The 22682-nt window shown below is 44.3% G+C and overlaps 1 protein-coding gene across 1 annotated transcript in view; it reads right to left on the bottom strand.

Annotated features, from left to right (window-relative positions):
* The window catches only part of MYO3B (myosin IIIB), a 583926-nt gene that overhangs the window by 321432 nt on the left and 239812 nt on the right, over positions 1–22682 (bottom strand). The window contains exon 9 of the mRNA XM_077447966.1: positions 21239–21394. Within this exon, the coding sequence (XP_077304092.1) occupies positions 21239–21394 (156 nt within the window). The remainder of the gene's footprint in view (positions 1–21238; positions 21395–22682) is intronic.

Genomic DNA, 22682 nt, shown 5'->3' with positions numbered 1-22682 from the left:
CAATTTGCTTTTAGATCAAAATGTTACATTTTGGTCTTATCTGGCGAGAGCACCCTGTTCCACGTTTGCTGTGTCCCCCACATGGCTTCTCGCAAATTGCTTCTCTAATGGCTTTCTTTCAACAATGGCTTTCTTCTTGCCATTCTTCCATAAAGGCCAGATTTGTGGAGCGCAGGACTAATAGTTGTCCTGTGGACAGATTCTCCCACCTGAGCTGTGGATCTCTGCAGCTTCTCCAGAGTTACCATGGGCCTCTTGGCTGCTTCTCTGATTAACTTCCCCAGCGGTATGATTATGTCAGATTTTTGCATCTCAAACCGGTACATAGTTTCGCATGGAAATTATGCGTTTTTATAATGTAGGCCTGTAATTTTTAGGAATAACTCACTTAAATCTGTCCAAACAAGAGCCTAGTAGACATCCTGGGTATGATAAAGTTTGAAACACGAAATCATAAATTATAATATAATAAATAACTATAAATAATTATAACAAATAATAATATAATGATAATAAAATGTATTCAATAAAAAACTCCCTCAGTAGCAGAATTGTCGCTGTCCTTACTTTCAGTGTTTGATGACGAATTTTCCCACGATCGCTATCGCTCAATTCTGCAAGTGATTCTAATTTACTATCACTGTTTTCTAGCTGGTCTAAAGACGCTTTTGACGTAAAGGGACACTTTTTGGTTGCTATGGACATTCTCAAGTTAGAAAGTAGAAAGAACAGTATATATAATATAAAACTGCATGAAGGGCACTGGACAAAGCATTAAAGAGGAAGTAAACCCTGATGGGTTTACTTCCTCTTTGATTCCCTGCAAAGGTAAAGCATAATAGACTACTATGCATTGCATAGTAGCCCATTATGTGTCACTTACCTGACACAGGAGCCAGCGAAGTCACCGCTGTCCCCTTGTGTACGGAGCCTCCATCTTCTTGGTGGGTCTCACTGCTCCGGCTCTGTCATTCGACGGTGCCGCGATGACGTCACTCCCGTGCATTTGCACGGGAGCCGCCACTCGTGGCATATCGCCGTTAACAGCGGTGCGCTCAGTGTGCCTGCGTGACAGCGGTGCCTGTCTTTTGGCAAATATCTCCTAAACCATGTAGGTTTAGGAGATATTTCTTGGACCTACAGGTAAGCCTTAATCTAGGCTTACCTGTAGGTCAAAGTGGTATGTAAGGGTTTACAACCACTTTAAGGACAAAAGGATGCTATACAGTAATGTAAACTGTAAGATTACAGTGCTTGCAGGGAACGGAGCCCAACACAGTGATGAATCGAGCGGAGTACACAGCCCATGGACACAGGGGGAGACATTGCAGGATCCTGGGGATAAGGTAAATAACTTTCCCAGAATGCTGTGATGCAATCCCGAGTGTGGCTCTGGGTTACTTTTGGTAATGAAAATTCATCCTGAGCCACACTCGGGATTATTTCAGGGAGGTTAATGCTCTCCTTGCCTGGCCTGTCAGTTTAGGTGGACGGCCATGTCTTGGTAGGTTTGCAGTTGTGCCATACTCTTTCCATTTTCAGGTGATGGATTGAACAGCGCTCTGTGAGATGTTCAAAGCATGGGATTTTTTTTATAACCTAACCCTGCTTTAAACCTTTCCACAACTTTATCCCTGACCTGTCTGGTGTGTTCCTTGGCCTTTATATTGCTGTTTGTTCGCTAAGGTTCTCTCTCCCTCTGAGGGCTTCACAGAACAGCTGTATTTATATTGAGATTAAATTACACAAGGGTGGACACTATTTACTAATTAGGTAACTTCTGAAGGCAATTGGTTCCACTAGATTTAAGTTAGGGGTATCAGAGTAAAAGGGGCGGAATACAAATGCACGCCTCACTTTTCAGATATTTATTTGTAAAAAAAGTTAAAAACCATTTATCATTTTCCTTCCACTTCATAATTATGTGCCACTTTGTGTTGGTCTATCACATAAAATCCCAATAAAATACGTTGGTTGCAACATGACAAAATGTGGAAAATGTCAAGGGGTATGAATACTTTTTCAAGGCATTGCACACTTAATACCTGTGGCTTCAAGTGCATCTGGTGTGAAGGAGCTCTCTAGCAGACTGGCCTTCTGGCAAATCCCAGATTTGCCTTGTTGCCATTCTGGGTCTGTATACAGACATGAAAAGTCAAACACATGACTCACATCAAACCTTTTTACTGCTTTTTTTAAATCAATTTGTGAGTCAACTTGTGTAGCATCAATTTAGTATATCAGAGACTAGAGTAAGAGAGTACAGCAGCGAGTTGTACTCTCGGAGTGAAAAATGACGCAATTATAAAAGTATTTTGCTTGTTCAACTGGAGTATATTTTTCAAATTATCTTAAAAAGGTAAACAGCTGTTAATGTATAGCAAACACATTTGTACGGATGGAAGTGGCCTATAATTTAGTGACACGCTGAGCACAAAACTACGTGTGAAAAATGACAGTAAGGCCATTAGTAAGAAACACAAGCAGAATTTCCATTAAGTGACTCTAGCTTCTGGTGCCCTTTTCTCTGGCTTGACAAATAGCCACATGCATGTCTGCTTCACTGCTTCAATCAAATGCTGCATCTTGCGATATGATAATGAGGCCATGCTGCAGCCAGGGAGGAAAATATCCACCAGCAAAATACATTACACACTCTTGCAGCGCCGTCCTGGGCACTGGTATTCACAGGCCTGATGTCATATATGTAAATTTGGAAAGGGGAGAGAAGGCAAGGACAGAACATACAGTTTAATGTCATACAGAATTAGCATTTTGAACAGCGCAAATAACAGATGAATATATAGTATTTTGGTTGTAACTCGAACAACACAGAGCTACTATTTTCATTAAAGGCAGGTCACACTCACCTTTTATATTCGTTTTTTTTTCCCCTCTTTTTTCTACCATGGTTCTTTTATGCTTCTATGTTAAAAAGCAACCTTAAAGTAGTTGTAAACCCTTACAAACCACTTTGACCTACAGGTAAGCCTAGATTAAGGCTTACCTGTAGGTCCAAGAAATATCTCCTAAACTTATACGGTTTAGGAGATATTTCCAAAAAGACAGTCACAGCTGTCTACGGTGCATGCGCCGTAGACAGCGGCACACAGGCGCACTATCGCCGTTAGCGGCATGCTGCTGCTAACGGCAATATGCCGTTAGTGGCGGCTCCCATGCGCATGCGCAGGAGTGACGTCATCGCTGCTCCGGCGCTGTGCGTGGCCGGAGCTGCAATACCCGGAAGAAGATGGACGCTTCGGACTACAGGGGACATGGGTGACATCGCTGGCTCCTGTGTCAGGTAAGTGACACATAATGGGCTACTATGCAATGCATAGTAGCCCATTATGTTTTACCTTTGCAGGGAGACAAAGAGGAAGTAAACTCATCCGGGTTTACTTCCTCTTTAATGTTCTAAGTTAAAACCGTTGTGGACAAGAGAAAGTAAATTTACTTACTTAAACTTGTGTTCACTGCCTTTCTGGACCCTTTGGCAGGGTCCTTCTTCGGGATCACTGCCTCCTTGATGTGGACAATTCCTATGGGCTGTCCAGTGGCAGGCCCTTGCAGGATCTAGAAGAGGGTGATTTGAGGGGGCATAGCTCTCAATTGTTCCTGATTTTGGGGGACTGTCCCTGATTTTGAGGGACAGAAGAACAAAGTCCTTCTGTCCCTCTTTCCTCCTCATTTGTCCCTCATTTTGGTCTGATCTATATAGTTGTATATCTATGAGCGAGGTGTCGTAGCTGTACGTCGGGCACGTGCACCCGTTGTGTTCGGATAAACTTCAGAACCGATCAATCTCCAGACCCAGGCCAATAATTTCTGGCCTGGACCTGGTGATTGGTTCTGGCGAATGGGAGACTGTCCTCTGCCTGTAAGTGTAAACACAGGCTGGGGAAGGGATGTCATCTTCCTCTCTGGAATTATTTTCCGTTCCAGAGAGAGGAGTTGAGTTGCACCAACATTACACTGACACAGTACACATAGGCACACTTTTGACCCTCCAATACCCCCCTGATTGCACCCCACCCCCCAGTTAACCCCTTCACTCCCTGTCACAGTGTCACCAAGTGCAGTTTTCATATTTTTCTTTGATCACTGTACTGGTGTCATTTGTGACACTAATCAGCATTAGGGTACTTAGTAGTAGGTCTAGTGACCCCCCTAAACCCCCCCTAATAAAGGTTTAACCCCTTGACTATGCCTCAGTTAACCCTTTTACCCCCTGTCAGTGTGTAGATAGCCAGTTAGCTAGTTACTGTCACCGTCAGGTTTTTATAACGTCAGATTACCTGCCATATGTTGCTGAATATCTTAGCATTTTATAGCCTTCGAAACTGTGATAGGTAGTGAGAAGTGAAATCAAAAATTTACGCCCTTAGAAATCCTGAAGGCAGTGATTGGTTTTCGGGGTCCTGTGCGTGGCTAGGCTCCCTAAAATTCTCATACATGTGGTATCCCTGTACTCAGGAGAAGCAGCAGAATGGATTTTGGGGTGTAATTCCACATATAACCATCACTTAGTGACAACTTTGTGATATCTTTTTTGTAATTTTTCACTTGTGATAAAAAAATAAAATATTTAATGGGGTCAACATGCCTCTCAGCAATTTCCTTGGGGTGTCTACTTGTCTACTTGGTGTACTGCCCTGCCATTTTAGCCCCTCAAGAAATGAGATAGTCAAACGAAAAGTTGCGTAAATTCAAGAAAATGTACCCTAGTTTGTGGACGCTACAACCTTTGCGCAAACTAATAAATATACGCTTATTGACATTTTTTTTTTACCAAAGACATGTGGCTGAATAAATTTTGGCCTAAATGTATGACTAAAATTGAGTTTATTGCATTTTTTTATAACAAAAACTTAAAAATATAATTTCTTTTTCAAAATTTCCGGCCTTTTTCCGTTTTTATATCGCAAAAAAAATTAATTGTGGGAAAAAAAGACACACATTTTGTTTGGGTACAGCATTGCATGACCGTGCAATTACCAGTTAAAGCAACACAGTGCCAAACTGTAAAATGTGCCCTGGTCATTAACCACTTTCAGACCGGACCATTTTGCTGGTAAATGACCAGAGGTCTTTTTACAATTTGGCACTGCGCTGCTTTAACTGGTAATTGCGCGGTCATGCAATGTTGTACCCAAACAAAATTTGCGTCCTTTTCTTCCCACAAATGGAGCTTTCTTTTGATGGTATTTGATTGCCTCTGCGATTTTTATTTTTTGCGATATAAACGTAAAAAGACCGAAAATTTTGAAAAAAAATGATATTTTCTACTTTTTGTTATTAGAAAAATCCAATAAACTCAATTTTAGTCATACATTTAGGCCAAAATGTATTCAGCCACATGTCTTTGGTAAAAAAAAGTCAATAATTGTATATTTATTGGTTTGCGCAAAAGTTGTCACATCTACAAACTAAGGTACGTTTTCTGGAATTTACGCAGCTTTTAGTTTACGACTGCCTATCTCATTTCTTGAGGTGCTAAAATGGCAGGGCAGTACAAAACCCCCCCAAATGACCCCATTTTGGAAAGTAGACACCCTAAGGAAATTGATAAGTGGCATGTTGAGCCCATTGAATATTTTATTTTTTTGCCTCAAGCGATTGAATAATGACAAAAAAATTTTTTTTTTTTTTTTTTTACACAAAGTTGTCACTAAATGATATATTGCTCACACATGCTATGGGCATATGTGAAATGACACCCCAAAATAAATTCTGCTGCTTCTCCTGAGTACGGGGATGCCACATATGTGGGACTTTTTGGGAGCCTAGCCGCGTACGGGGCCCCGAAAACCAAGCACCGCCTTCAGGCTTTCTAAGGGCGTAAATTTTTGATTTCACTTCTCACTACCTATTACAGTTTTGAAGGCCATAAAATGCCAAGATGGCACAAAACCCCCACAAATGACCCAATTTTAGAAAGTAGACACCCCAAGCTATTTGCTGAGAGGCATTTTGAGTCCATGGAATATTTTATATTTTGCCACAAGTTGCGGGAAAATTACAAACTTTAATTTTTTTTTATTTTTTTTTCACAAAGTTGTCACTAAATGATATATTGCTCACACATGCTATGGGCATATGTGAAATGACACCCCAAAATAAATTTTGCTGCTTCTCCTGAGTACGGGGATACCACATATGTGGGACTTTTTGGGAGCTTAGCCGCGTACGGGGCCCCGAAAACCAAGAACCGCCTTCAGGTTTTCTAAGGGCGTAAATATTTGACTTCACTCCTCACTACCTATTACAGTTTTGAAGGCCATAAAATGCCAAGATGGCACAAAACCCCCACAAATGACCCCATTTTAGAAAGTAGACACCCCAAGCTATTTGCTGAGAGGCATGTTGAGTCCATGGAATATTTTATATTTTGCCACAAGTTGCGGGACAATTACAAACTTTTTTTTTTTTTTTTTCCACAAAGTTGTCACTAAATGATAGGGCATATGTGAAATGACACCCCAAAATAAATTCTGCTGCTTCTCCTGAGTACGGGGATACCACATATGTGGGACTTTTTGGGAGTCTAGCCGCGTACGGGGCCCCGAAAACCAAGCACCGCCTTCAGGCTTTCTAAGGGCGTTACAGTTTTGAAGGCCATAAAATGCCAAGATGGCACAAACCCCCCCCAAATGACCCCATTTTGGAAAGTAGACACCCCTAAATTTAGGGGTACACTAGTGAGACTAGGTAATAAATGGCGGGTGCCCTGAAACTATAAAAAAATAACTAACCAACCAGCGTCACCTGTAACAGTTATATGGTGATCACTGGTGAAAGGGTTAACTAGGGGGCAATCTAGGGGGCTTTATGCTGTAGTATATGGGGGTCCCTGGCGCTATAAAAAGCTGCGGCGAACCTAAATACCTACCTGCCTAACTAGCGTCACCTGTGACACTAATACAGCGATCAGAAAAACGATCGCTTATTAGGCTGGGTTCACACTGGAGCGATGCGGGAACGCCACGAATCCGCGGCGGGTTCCCGCATCACATGCCTCCCGGTGGCAGTTCACACTGCCCTATGCGAACTGCTGGGAGTGTCAGTGAAATGTTAATGACACCCCCAGATCAGTTCGCATATCGCAGTGCGATCTGCAAACTCGGATCGCATGGTGTGAACACCCATGCGATCCGATTCTGCTGCGGACCAAAAAAAGGGTCCCGTGCGAGTTTGCGGCGGGTGCGGCGGGTGCGACACGAATTCAGCCATACTATCTGTATGGCTGAACTCGAATCGCACAGAGATCAGATGTGATTTGCACTGCAGTGCGGTGCGAATCACATTCGTTCTCATAAACCGCTGCAATGTGAACCCAGCCTTAGTGACACTGGCGACGGGGGGTGATCACGGGGTTAAACCTTTATTGGGGGGGTTAGGGGGGTACCTTAGAACTAAAGGGGGCTAACCCTAACTGCCCTAACAGTTATTACAGTCACAAATGACACCCGCCGGGTGATCAGGGGGTTAAACCTTTATTAGGTAATAAATGGCGGGTGCCCTGAAACTATAAAAAAATAACTAACCAACCAGCGTCACCTGTAACAGTTATATGGTGATCACTGGTGAAAGGGTTAACTAGGGGGCAATCAGGGGGCTTTATGCGGTAGTATATGGGGGTCCCTGGCGCTATAAAAAGCTGCGGCGAACCTAAATACCTACCTGCCTAACTAGCGTCACCTGTGACACTAATACAGCGATCAGAAAAACGATCGCTTATTAGGCTGGGTTCACACTGGAGCGATGCGGGAACGCCACGAATCCGCGGCGGGTTCCCGCATCGCATGCCTCCCGGCGGCAGTTCACACTGCCCTATGCGAACTGCTGGGAGTGTCAGTGAAATGTTAATGACACCCCCAGATCAGTTCGCATATCGCAGTGCGATCTGCAAACTCGGATCGCATGGTGTGAACACCCATGCGATCCGATTCTGCTGCGGGCCAAAAAAAGGGTCCCGTGCGAATTTGCGGCGGGTGCGATGCGAATTCAGCCATACTATCTGTATGGCTGAACTCGAATCGCACAGAGATCGGATGTGATTTGCACTGCAGTGCGGTGCGAATCACATTCGTTCTCATAAACCGCTGCAATGTGAACCCAGCCTTAGTGACACTGGCGACGGGGGTGATCACGGGGTTAAACCTTTATTGGGGGGGTTAGGGGGGCACCCTAGAGCTAAAGGGGGCTAACCCTAACTGCCCTAACAGTTATTACAGTCACAAATGACACCAATGCAAAAAAAAAAAAAAATGCAATTGGTGTCACTGTGAATGGGGGGGGCAGGGGTGATTGGGGGGTGATTGGGGGGTGATCGGGGGGGTGAAAAGTGTGCCTGGCGTGTTCTACTGTAAGTGTAGTGTTGGGTGCAACTCACCGATCCTCTCTCCTCCGTGCCGGAACGAAAAAGACCGACACGAGGAGAGATCACATCACTTCCTCTCCTGTGTTTACATTACAGGAGAGGAAGTGATGTCACGAATGATTTCTATTCGTCGGGAGCGATCGCGAGGGGGTGGCCATGAATGAATGGCCGTCCCCTCATCCCGGATCGTTCCCGAACGAATACCGACCGCCGCAGGCACCGGGCTGGGGGCCCGATCGGGCCCCCGACCCGCGGGAAGGCACAGACGTACATGTATATGCCTGCGCCTGTGACCAACCCATGTGACATATACCATGTGACACCGCCCCATTGTCACTATATAAGTGACCGCACAGCGCGGCTCTGGCATTCCGGCCGGAGAGCTCGTCGAGTCAACATCTCCAGGAGAAGAAGCAGAAGAACAAGAAGAAGAACAAGAACGGAAGGCGGCGGCGGCGGCGGCGACGACAGCGGCGACAGCGGCGACAGAAGACCGGGCCACCGCCTGTAAAAGAGCTACAAGAAGGCGCGGTGGCCCGGCAGAAGAACCGAAGGCGGCGACAGAAGAACGGAAGGCAGCGGCGACAGAAGAACGGGCCACCGCCTGTAAAAGAGCTACAAGAAGGCGCGGTGGCCCGGCAGAAGAACCGAAGAGGGGGACAAGACCCCCGAAGTCGGGAGAAGAGGTCGGCAGCGGGGAGGAAGAAAGCCGGACTCCTCCGCTAGTAAAAGAGCTACACACACATAGCGGAGGAGTCCGGCGAGAAGACCCCCGAAGACGGAAGACCCCCGGAGCTGTGCAATAAAATATTTTTTCCCCTGTGTTGTGTTTTTTTTTGTACTTTATTTCACAGGTGAATGGGTAGGGGTACATTGTACCCCATACTCATTCACATAGGGTGGGGGGCCGGTATCCGGGGGCCCCCTTCTTAAAGGGGGCTCCCGGATTCCGATAAGCCCCCCGCCCGCAGACCCCGACAACCAACGGCCAGGGTTGTCGGGAAGAGGCCCTTGTCCTCATCAACATGGGGACAAGGTGCCTTGGGGTGGGGGGGCCGCGCGGCCCCCCCTTCCCCAAGGCACCCCCCCATGTTGAGGGCACGCGGCCTGGTACGGCTCAGGAGGGGGGGCGCGCTCGCTCGCCCCCCTTTCCTGGCCGGCCGGGTAGCGTGCTCGGACAAGGGTCTGGTGTGGACTTTGGGGGAACCCCCACGCCGTTTTTTTTCGGCGTTGGGGTTCCCCTTTAAGCCCATTCCAGGCGGCGGAGCCCGCGACGTCTCCTTCGCGGGCCCCGCCTACCTGTACACGCGCTCGAAATGGGCGGACTTTCCGAGCGGGAACAGTCCGCTCATTTCGAAAGTACAGCGGACAGGCCCACACACGGGCGGACTGTTCGCTCAAACACAGTTTCAGCGGACAGTTTTTCGGAATTTCCGAAAGACTTTGTCCGTCCAACTGTCCGCTGAAACTGTCCGCTGAAAGCCCACACACGAGCGGACTGTCCGCCCAAACACTGTTCAGCGGACAAGGTTGGGCGAACAGTCCGCCCGTGTGTACGCGGCCTTACAGTCTTTTCCCTGCATGACCATGCAGATTGTTGCTCCTCCTCTGCTTAACTCCCGTAGACTATTACTTCCACGACTTCCTCACCCATGACCGTGTAAGGATGAGGACATCACCCTTGACCGTGTAAGGGTGATGGTCCCAGAAGTCTTTTCTTCCTCCTGCACAAACTTATATTGTAATTATTAGTGTAATGCCACATCTTCTTCTTTTAAGCAAAAAGGACCTACTATGAATGATTCCTAATGCAGACTCTGGGTGCTCTCTGCTACTAGGCCAGAGGCCTGCAGTACCTCTCCCCGGAGGCCTGGTAGTTTAAAAGCAAATGTTGAGTGGTGGATTACTGTTCCCAGCCAGCCCTGCTTGTAAATCCTGTGCCCTCAGGCTACATTTATTTGACACAACTCCCCACAGTCTCTCTTCTGATCCAGGACTCCTCATCATTGACCCTGTAATGATGAGGACTTCAATAATGACCGTGTAGAAGTGAAGTTCCCTCACAGACTTCCCGGCACATCCAGCCCTTCACTGTGGTACACTCACTGACCTTTCTCTGCCCCGACTCCTTGATGGAGAACTTAACCAGGCCATACGTTCCAACAGCTTCACCTGCCCCTCTGCTCCAGGAATTCCTCATCAATGACCGTGTAAAGATGAGGACATTGCCAATGATGGTGTAGAGACAAAGTTCCTTCACAGTTCTCCCCGGGCCTCCTCCTGTGATCGGTGAACCCCCCCCCCCCCCCCCCCGCCCCAGATGGGGATGCCCTCCTGCTGCTGTCTAGTATTCCATTCTCCACTTCACCTGGCAGACAACCCCCCCCCCCCCCAGTGGCATGTCACCTCAGCTTATATAGGAGGCCCACCCCCTGCCAATACCAATTGGGGATTGGTCAGGGCTTCCACATGAGCTGCCTGCCACTCCAGCTCTAGGCCCTGCCACTCTTCCAGAACATTCTCCCTGGAAGCAGGGTAGGCACCTCAGAACTAGAGCACAGGTGGTCACACCCACTGCTACACTAACCACTCCCAGCCTCCAGATCAAAACAAACAGGCCTAGCTCAAAGCACAGGCCTGCCTAAATTTGCCTGTGCTGACAATCTCCCTAGCAAAAAAATCCACACTAGCACCTACCTATTGGTAGAGGGTGCTACATGTGCTTCTGGAAGAATGGTCAAACATTCCCATAGACACACTCCTAAACCTTGTGGACAGCCTTCCCAGAAGAGTTGAAGCTATTATAGCTGTAAAGGGTAGGCCAACGCAATATTGAACTCTATGGACTAAGACTGGGATACCAGTAAAGTTCATGTGCATGTAAAGGCAGGCGTCCTAATACTTTTGGTAATATAGTGAATATGTATATATATTAGCTGACATTTTTTGGTAGGAAAGTGTTAAACACAAAAAATGTTTTGAATCATCGGTTCTGCTGTTCATTTCCCTCTTGGAAGTGTATTCAGGAACAAGGACATGCAATTTAGAGAAAATGTTAATTGTATGACTAACCCATGCAACGTACAATTATATGAGTCAATGGACAGGCGGTGAAGTCCACCCAGGTTACGTTTCAGTAATGCTACAGTATTTAGTAGTGTCAAGCTGCTCAGCCATACAAATGAGCAAATCGTAAGAAAAATACTAAAGATTTTCTTCATAGAAGGGAACTTCTGCCACCCTCTGGGAAAAGGCAGAACAGCAGCTGCTACAATCACATTTACCATTTAGAACTACAATATATAACGTAAATACATAATATTAAAAATATATATATATATTTCACAAATGTAAAACCTTTCTAATTTAGAAATCTCATATAGTACATGTGTGTATCTGTAAGCAGTTATTATAACTCATTTAGAGTTACAGCAACATTAAACCCAAAAGAAAATATTTATTACATTGCAAATTACCAATTCTTAGATGTTGTCTTAGTTTTCTTTCTTTATGCTTTCTTTCTTTTATTTTCACCAGGTGATCCAGTCAGTAAGTCTGTTGTTTTTCAACAGAACAAGCTGTAGATGTAGCAGTTAGTGTTGAGACAAACCATTAACCACTGACAGGGATGTTTACAATGACCAGCTTTTACTTATTTATGTAAAACATTTATTCCAAAAGGAAAAAAATGTTTGCTGTAACTGCTTATAAAGTATTAGCTGGAGATTAGCTTCAATTTGTTAGTGTGTCTAAATCTTCTTATTCGTCTAACACTCTCTTCTCACTAGATAAACAATGCTGCTGTCCAAAGGTGCCCACTGTGCTCCATTATTCACCCTAAGGCCGCGTACACACGGGCGGATTGTCTGCCCAACTAAGTTCGTCAGACAATCCGACAGACAGTCCGTCCAACATTTGAATGAACGGACTTGACCACACACGATGAACAGACAGTCCGCTGAAAGCGTGCGTGATGACGTGTACAGCACGTACGACGGGACTAGAAAAACGACGTCCTATACACTGCAATGCAACCTTCGGCCGTGTAAATCCTTTCTGAGCATGCGCCATACTTAGTCCGTCCAACTTGCCTACACACGAGTGGACTGTCCGCTGAAACCAAGTTTGAACGGACAAAACCAAGTTTGGACGGACAAAATTACGGAAATTCCGAAAGACTTAGTCCGTCAGACTGTCCGCTGAAAAAGTCCGCTGAAGCCCACACACGAGCGGATTGTCCGCTGAAACACGGTTCAGCGGACTAAGTTGGGCAGACAATCCGCCCGTGTGTACGCGGCCTAATACAGTAGGTGCGTTACTGGCCAGATCACCAGGTGAAAGTAGAAGGAAAAAAGGCAAACATTTTTGGGTTTATTACAGCTTTAGCCTGGGTTCATACTATTGAGAACACAGACATCGCATGTGATTCGCATTGCATTGCTGTGCAGATCACATGCATACAGTTGTATGACTGAATTTGCATTGGATTCGCACGAAATAGGTGCAGAAACCGTTTTTTTTTTCCCCGTACTGGAATCGGATCACATGGGATTGACAAGATTCCAGGTCCAATCAAACACGGGAACATCACTTCCTTTTCCATGGTCCATGCTGGCCAATGTGGAGCTTCTTTGTTCCTTTGCTCCTGGAGAAACACTGTGACCCATTCCAGCCAGCTGCTCAATCCCTTCCAGCTACCCGGAACAGCAGTGGGACCTACAGAGCCATGTGGAATGCCAGGACTGCACTTTACTTTGACGAGCATGCATCTTCTATCATCTTGTGTTTTAGATCTTATCCTATTGTAGCGCTGGCTCCTGATGAGCATGAGCTATATGTTTTGAAAATTAATATTCCTAAAACCACAATTGGGTTTTAGGGCTAATTTTGCTAAATTTTGGTTTCAGTACCAGTCTGGCTGGATTTCACTGAGTTCTCCTGGGGTGCAGGTGTTGCTCTCACCACCAGCAAGTGGTAGAACACAGTCTAGTGTACGCAGTGTATTGAGTGCCATCCCTTTCTCGGAACCAGCCCAGTGGGAGGGTTTTTCCTGCTGTGTATTCTGGGAGGTGGTATTTAAGGTACTGAAATCATGTGCTTCGGGTTTCGGTCCAGAAGATATTTTCTGTCTGTTTGGTCCTGGTCCTCCTGACCAGCTCTCATGGCCATCCTGGCATGGGGTGCGGATCCATGCAATTCCGAGCCTCAGGGCTGGATAGCCAGAGGTGAAGCAACTGCAGGGACAGGCCTGAATGGATTTGAGGCCCTAATGATCCAAGGGTTGTCCGGCGCCGTCTCATCTGAGGAGAGGCCCAGCAACTGGAGAAGCATCCAGGGGAGGACTCTTCGGGAGAAGGCCGTGCACAGGGCTGGTTTCTCTGAAGGAGCCTGGTGGCTCAGTTGAAGGACACTTTGTGGATCTATATTCACACGGTATCGCCAGACCGGCTGAGAGATAATGGTACCGTATGATAGTCCTTTAAATTTGTCTACATCCCTCGGTTACATCCAAGTCTGTGGCAGAGACTTTATTTCTCAAGTGTTCTATATCTAAGTCTGTGGCAGAGACTTTGCTTTACTTAACACCCTACCGGCTGCTAGGCTTAGTGAGAGGAGGTCTATCCGGGGGTTGTGAAATCCAGTTGTGAAACGTTTATTCTCTGGATTTCTTCTATAAGAGACTTTCTATTCTTGCAGTTCCAAAAGTACCTGGATTTCCTTCCTAACCCTCTACCCTGCATTAAGAGACTGTGTTATCTTCTAAATAAATAACCCAAAAGAAGATTCAGTGTCAGTTTCTGCATTTCTTTGGGCCATCTACCACGGGAACCCCTAGATCAGGGGTCTCAAACTGCCGGCCCTCCAGCTGTTGCGAAACTACAATTCCCATCATGCTTCTGCCTATGGGAGTCATGTTTGTAACTGCCAGCTTTGCAATGCCTCATGGGACTTGTAGTTTAGCAACAGCTGGAGGGCCACCTGTTTGAGACCCCTGCCCTAGATGGAGGTGAGGTCAAGAAGGTAACGGTAAGCCCAACAAAACCAGCAGCTCCTTCGGGGGTCAGTGCTACACTATTAAAGTCATCATTTTAATACTCTCCCTCCCTGTTTTTTCCTTACATGCAGACCTGTTTGATGAAGCGTGCAGTGTATGGTCTGTGCACTGACAGGCTGACCCCCCCCCCCCCCCACCCCTTCAACCTCTGCAGAAATACTGGCAGCACTCATACGTCTATTTCCCAAAGACAACCTCTGTATATGACACTGAGCATGTGCACTCAACTGCTTTGGTTGACCATGGCGAGGCCTGTTCTGAGTGGAACCTGTCCTGTTAAACTGCTGTATGGTCTTGGCCACTGTGCTGCAGCTCAGTCTCAGGGTCTTGGCAATCTTCTTATAGCCTATGCCATCTTTATCTAGAGTAACAATTCTCTTTTTCAGATCCTCAGAGAGTTCTTTGCCTTGAAGTACCATATTGAACTTCCAGTGAGCAGTATGAGAGAGTGAGAGCGATAACACCATATTTAACACACCTGCTCCCCATTCACACCTGATACCTTGTAACACCAACGAGTCACATGACATCGGGGAGGGAAAATGTCTAATTGAGTCCAATTAGGAAATTTTCACTTAGGGGTGTGCTCACTTTTATTGCCAGCGGTTTAGACATTAATGGCTGTGTGTTGAGTTATTTTGAGGGGACAGCAAATTTACACTGTTATACAAGCTGTACACTCACTACTTTACATTGTAGCAAAGTGTCATTTCTTCAGTATTGTCACATGAAAAGATGTGAGGGGTTTACTCAATTTTGTAAAATATTGTATATACAGTAATGCCTTAGTTTACGGGTAACGCGGTATATGAGCGTTTTGAAAGATGAACACATTTTTTTTAAATTATTTATCTTGATATACAAGCAGTAGTTTTACTGTAAGAACAGAACAGAACAGAAGAATTACACTCACAACGTTAAGGAGTCTGGTGTTCATCCATGTAAAGCCGCTGTGTATGAGTACAGTAAAGCTGTCGGAGACACCCAGAGACAATCCCAGGCGGGTGGGGCAGACGTAACGTGCATTCAGAGCACCCAGAAGTGATGTCATCAGTTCCTGAGTGTCTCTGAGTTCTCCAGGAAGCACTGGGAGCCACCATCACCCCCCGAATATACGACCACATATAGCACTGTATACTGTACACCAGCGGCTTTACTCTAATATACACAGCAGCTTTACATTAATGAGCTCCAGACCTTAACATTGTGAGTGTAGATCTTATTTTTTTTTACGTTAAAACTGTGATTCTTCTTCTTCTTTTTTTTTTCAACACAGAAGTATGGTACAGTACAGTACATTATTCCTACTACAGTACTGTACAGTATAAATATGAACTTTTGCTCATATTTTGATCATTTTTATATGAATAAATGGCTGTGGAACGAATTATCTGAAGTTTCCATTATTTCTTATGAGAAAATTTGCTTTGATATAAGAGTGCTTTGAATTACAATATATATATATATATATATATATATATATATATATATATAAAAAACTGTGCAGTCCTTAGATGCAATATAAACATAAAAAGATTCCATATTGTTGTGCTGGTGGTCACCACTCCTCTGTGTACTTCATTAAAGTGATCAATATAATACAGCTGGTGATAACACCTTACTTGTGCTCCCCTTTTTGGTGTGTTCTAACCTTAATGTCAGTGACCTCACAATTAAGTTTGGTCAACACTAATTTTTTTGGCACAACCGGACTAATCTGTAAAGATGTTCTGATTCCCCTTTCCTCCTTCCAAGTGCCGCTGTTTCTCACCATAACATCCGTGTATGCAAAAAACAAATGATCTCCAATAGTGCTTATATCATTTTAAAATCCAAATGGTCTTTGATAAAATGCTAAAAAGAATATTCACATTTTCAGGGTGCTTGAAGTGCACCACTCTGACATTGCTAAATAAAATATGCAGTGCATTACCTCTGTGACACCAGCCACCAGTGTGCAGATCCTCCAGCTGGGTGCACTCGCTGTACTGTTCTCTTTGCCCCCCCATATGCGTTACACCACGTGGCTTCCTCAGGGGGAAGAGTTTGGGTGTGGTCCATGGACTTCTGTTGTGGTACCTACATAATGGCAGTCCTGGACCTTTGAGTATTACATCCTTGTTGTCATGTTCGTGTTTATGCACATGTTGATCAGCCACCATTCCTGTTTACATTTATATATTTTTATATATAATCTTTTATCTGATGTTTAACCACTTCCCACCCGGCCAATGTACATATACGGCCGGGTGGGAGCTCTCTACTTCTGAGAGGACGTTCAGGAACGTCCTTCAGAAGGAGGAGGATCGCGCGCACGCGTGCCCGCGCAGCGGCGTGATCCCGATGTGCCCGTGTCACCCGGACACGGCGCATCTCGGATCGGCAGGAGGGCTCTGTGATTGGCCCTCCTGATCACATTACGGCCGTGTCAAACCACGGCCATCATGTGATGTAAACAAACAGCCGGTTGCTAGGCAATCGGCTCTCCTCTCCTCACATGGAAGTCGTGGCTGAGGAGAGGAGAGCAGATCGCTGCAGCCGACTGGTGATCAGTGAGTATGAGCTGTTTTTACAGCTTTTTACTAACTGATCACCAGTCTAGTATAAACCTACAGTGTAAACACACATGTCACCACAATACACATGTCACCACACATGTCCCCAAATAATAAAAAAGACATGTCCCCCACATATGTCCCACTAAAATCACATGTTCCAATGATTATCTGCACACATATGTACGTGATCACCTGCACATATATGTACATGATCATTTGCGTACATATGTCCGTGATCACACAAACCAATTATTATACACTTAAAGGATTTTTTTTTACCAAAAACATGTAGCAGAATACATTTTGGCTTAAATTTATGACAAAATTTGATTTTATTGGATTTCTTTTAAAATAGAAAAAAGAAAATATATTTATTTTTTCAAATTTCCGCTTTTTTTGCGCTTATATCGCAAAAAATAAAAAACTGAGTCGTGAATAAATACCACCAAAATAAAGCTCTATTTGTGCGAACAAAATGATAAAAATTTCATTTGGGTACAGTGTAGCATAACCGCGCAATTGTCATTGAAAGTGCGAGAGCGACGAAAGCTGAAAATTGGGCTGGGAAGGAAGGGGGCGAAAGTGCCCTGTATTGTAGTGGTTAAATAAAATTCTATATATTTTAAACTACTTTTTTCATTTTTTGATTCTACATACTGTGATTGACATATCAAACAATAGGGCCATTAAAGTCCCATAAGCTCACGTACACACGGTCGGAGATTTTGCCAACTAAATCCGTCGGATTTTGCCCGTCGGATTTAGTCCGACGGATTGTGTCGGAAACTGTTGCATACACACGGTCGGGCCAAGTTGGCGAAAAATCCGATCTTTCAGAACGTGATGACGTAATTTCATTACGATGGGACTACATTCAGGCTAGTAGCCAATAGCTTTGATGTAGGAATTTGATCTGAGCATGCGTGGCACTTGGTCCGATGAAAATGCTGTACACATGATCGGATTAGGTCCGTCCGGCCCAGTTGGTCGGGAAATCTTTCCAACATGTTGGAAAATTGGGATCGGGTGGAGATTCGGACGGAATCAGTCCGATGCATACCACACACAGTCGGATTATCTGACGACACGGTCCGATAAGACTCATTCCGACAGATTCTCTGACCGTGTGTACAAGGGCTAAGAGGGAATTTTTTTGCACTTGTTCCATGTAATTGGGATGTAGGCCCACCCTACTAGTTCAACCTTATCTCAACATTTCTTTCTCCTTGGGGGGCAGAGTTTATCAGGAGCACAGCACATTAATTTAACGTATTGGTTTTGCACATAATACAGGAATGTGAGCAGTGCCATCTGCTGACACTACAGATTACAATTTGATTTACTTTAGGTTGCTCGCAAGGTTTACTCGTATAGGGACTGATATGAATGTAAAATATATATGTGTAAAGCACTGTGTAAATTGTACCTGTAATAAATAAAATAAAACATTGAATCCCAGACACACAAACTTTCACTTAGGTGTTTTGCTCAATAGCCACAAAGGATATAAATTTACTTTGGGTGCACCAACTTCCTTTGTAAACCCATATATTGCCTTGTAAAATAGCACTGCCATCATTACTATGCTGCACATATCCTGTACAGAGAACAGAGCTGTATAAGGGACCCTGCAGGCCCAACCCATTAAAGGCTGCTAAAAGAAAACTACAGAAGTGGGAAGATACAAGACCAGCCACCCTGCACAAGGATGGAGAGCAGCAATAACTGGTCTTTATTACAAGAGTAAGCGTCTGAACCCAAGCAAAGTACAGGAGTATTTCATGCTAAATTAAGATCATTAGGAAAGGAGACACAAATTCAAGTAAAAATACATATGCCTATTGTATTTAGGAAATATCTGTGTATCTTGGATTTCAGCTTTAAAGTGGAACTCCAGTCAAAACATTTTTTTCTGATTTTGTAGGTGTTAGTAGCTCAGGGTATATAGCTATCTGCGTCCCCATTGGGGAGATGTCTATTTATTTTCTGTCCTGGAGAAACAACAGGATGTGAGAGGAAATTCACCTTTGACAGTTGCCACTGTAACAGGGGTCCACTTTGGGAGATTTCCTTTCTATTTTTGTCCAGGTGACTATATATGTTTACTTTTCCCTTCACTTTCCGTCTCAATGACAATAGAGAGGATGGTATTTCCAAGCAAAGGCCCCGGCAGCAATAAATATTAGACAACGCTTCTAAATCTCCCCTACTCTATCCACAACCAAAGAAGAAAAAGATTAATGGAATTACACTTGTACCCAGGTGCTTTGCTGCAGTTTATTCGCTGACCTGAAAACGGCGCTGTGTCACTTCTTAGGCTGGCAGGAACTCATTGTGGACCAAGGGCTTGTTTACAATTGCGGTTAAGAACTAGTAAAACAGGTGGTTAAGCAGCATTTTTACGCCCCGCCACCCCCCACCTTAAACTGCCAAAGGAACCAGGTGGGGGTGTACACACGTACACATACCACTGCAAAAAAAAATGGGCTCACCATGTGTGAAGTGTGTGCTCCAGGCGTTTGGACGTTTTTAGAGAATTGGATCAGGGGATGGAGTGTAAAGGTCTCAAACCATCTCTATTTACATGTATGACAGGCAGGTCTACAAGTGCTTATGTGGTTACAGGGTACAGAGGAGAGCCCTGTTTTTAATGATGAGATCCCAGCCATGAGTATAACCAGGTGGAGTAGTTTTGGGCCAGTCTACATACTTGTTAACTTATGTGTTATGATTCTGCAGTGCTTTGAAGACAATATTTTTTATCTGTAGCAATCTTTATCACTCTGTCTAACATTTTTTTACAGTGGTTTATAGTCAGCTTTAATTGAATACAAAATACAGTATATACAGTACATGTACATAAAATCAACAGACACTATTCTGTACTACTCCTCTTGGGCCTCTCTGCTGTCTTTGACACAGTGGACCACCCCCTCCTCCTCAAAAAACTCCACTCCTTTAGTCTCTGTGTCTGTACTCTTCGCTGGTTCTCATCCTACCTATTCCACCGCTCCTTCAGTGTCCCTTACAACTCTACTTCCTCCTGTCTTCTTCCTTTCTCTGTCGGGGTCTCCCAAGGTTCTGTTCTTGGACCTCTCCTTTTCTCAATCTACACCTCCTCCCTGGGTCAGTTAATTGCCTCCCATGGCTTATAATACCATTTCTATACTGATGATACCCAAATCTATCTCTCTACCTCCCAGCTCACTCCATCAGTCTCCTCGCGCACCACCAACTTACTAACAGTGCCTCGTCCCCTGATTTCTCAAAATTAACAGCTCAACCATCAACCCGTCCCCCCACGCCAAGGTCCTAGGTGTAATCCTGGACTCTGAATTTTCCTTTCAGCCCCACATCCATTCACTCTCCAAAGCTTGCTGCCTCAACCGCAACATCTCCAAGATATGCCCCTTCCTAACCAATGACACCACAAAGCTTCTAATCCACTCCCTGGCCATCTCTTGCCTCAACTACTGCAACTCCCTTCTCCTTGGCTTACTTTTAAATAGGCTAATCCCCCTTCATTCCATCATGAACCCTGCTGCCAGGCTCATCCACCTTATTAACTCGGCGTCTGCCACTCCTCTCTGCTAATCCCTCGATTAGCTGCCACTCGCCCGACTAATTAAATTCAAGATACCAACAATAACTTACAAAGGCATGCACGACTTGGCCCCCTAGCTACATCACTAACCTAGTCTCAAAATACCAACCAAATCGTTCTCTTCATTCCACCCAAGACCTCCTGCTTTCTAGCTCCCTTGTCACCTCATCCCATGCTCACCTCCAGGACTTCTGAGCCTCTACCATCCTCTGGAACACTCTACCCCAATCTGTCCAGCTATCTCCTACTTTGTCAACTTTCAGATGATCCCTGAAAAATCATTTGGCCCTTACCTAATAACTGTACTTTTATTTTCCCTGTCAGCACATCCCCCACAGTTATTACCTCTTGTATCTCTTGACCCTCCCTCTTAGATTGTAATCGCTAACAAGCAGGGCTCTCTTATTACTACTGTAATAAAGTGTATTGTATTTGTACTGTCTACCATCAAGTTGTATAGCACTGCGTAAACTGTAGGCGCTATATAAATCCTATACAATAAGAATTACAGTAATACTTATAATAACAACATGTAAATATACATATTTATATCTACAGGCATACACACACTGTGTATATACTGGAGTATTTCAGATAAATACAGAAAAGCAAAGCTCTTATTTTGAAGGCGGGTATACCTGGTTTTTGCTATGGAACCAGACTGCTGTTGGGTAGCAATGAGTTTAGCCAGCTGTTTCTGTAAGGCCATGTCTTTGCCGTGTGCCTGTCTGATGAATGGATGCTCCAGTAGATGGATGACGGATGGCCTCTTCTCAAAATCCTTAATAAGACACCTGTAATGATACAACACAGAAATTGTATAAGAAGATGCTTTTCTTGGTGTTTTTGTTTTTATGACAAGCTAGCCTGCCTTTCCTGGCTCATCCTGCAAACTAAGCATGGCTAGAGAACATCAATAAAATTGTTCATAAAATTATCTCCTAGCAAAACATGACATTCAATAATAAATATATAACGTAAAAGTCTATGTACAGTTTTGTGTCTGTGTTTTTTTTTTTTTTTTTTAAAGTATATTTTGGGGGGAAAAATGTAAACCTTACATTTGAACACAAATCAGGAAATAACATTGATACATGAGCCCCAATTTTACATAAGATAATTTGTTTTTCTTTTGAAAATAAAATAACAAACAAAGCATTATGAACACTCAATGGTGATGCCAATGGTATTTAACATGGAACCAGTTTCACATCAGCTTGAGATTCTTATGAGATCATTCAAAATCCATTGACAGGTGCATTTGACTTGTAGTTGACTTCCTTCAGTCTACATATGACTTTGGTCTGTGGGTTTTGTATTTCCATAGACTTTTATAGGACTGCAAAACCCACAGTGAACAAAAAGAAATCATTGCAGACACTTATTTTATTTTTGGTTCATCAAATGTCCCTCAAAATGCATAGCAGATCATTGGTGGAGCCTGTGTGCTGTTTTTTTAATGACATGTAATTTGCTGGGAATTTTAAAACATTTTTCCTTTGTAAATAAATGTCAGTGCTACTGAAACACTTTCTGTACATCAGAGGCAGTCACCTCTTCGCAGTCAGGGTTAGGACACCCCAGGCATGATATTTAAAGGAATTGTACATTTTAATGTTTCACCTTAGACATTTAAAAATAAAATCACTGCTCTTGGCTGAATGGATTGTTTTAAAATATTTTTTTTGCATGTACATGTTTACCAGGGCAGTGCCTACCCCATGTTATTTTTTTGACACCCCTTGCATTTTAGCCCAGAAAATGGGCATTTAAATGTGACAGATTCAGCTTATATTCAGGTTTGGTATCCAAACTTCTTTGAAGTTTCCGAACATCACTTTAACTGACAGTTCAGCTTATCACTAAAGGGGGGGGGGGGGGATGATGAGGTCTCTGACGTACTTGAATGCAAGATATAGCTGAGGAGGAAATTGAGGGAGAGGCACAACAAGAAGATCTATTCCACTGGATGGCAGAGCTCTCTGGGGGTGCAAGGCATTGTTATCCCCTTTATTGAGATTACATTTTTCAACGGATGTCAGAGGTTCACCATTTGGTACTTACCTTCCAGTGGGAATGAGG

This window comes from Lithobates pipiens, unplaced genomic scaffold (assembly GCF_037356315.1).
Source record: "Lithobates pipiens isolate NorthernLeopardFrog02 unplaced genomic scaffold, aLitPip1_a1.2 Scaffold_22, whole genome shotgun sequence".
Lineage (NCBI taxonomy): Eukaryota > Metazoa > Chordata > Amphibia > Anura > Ranidae > Lithobates > Lithobates pipiens.
Note: the sequence above shows the minus strand (reverse complement) of the source record. Positions and strands in the feature narration are given on the sequence as shown.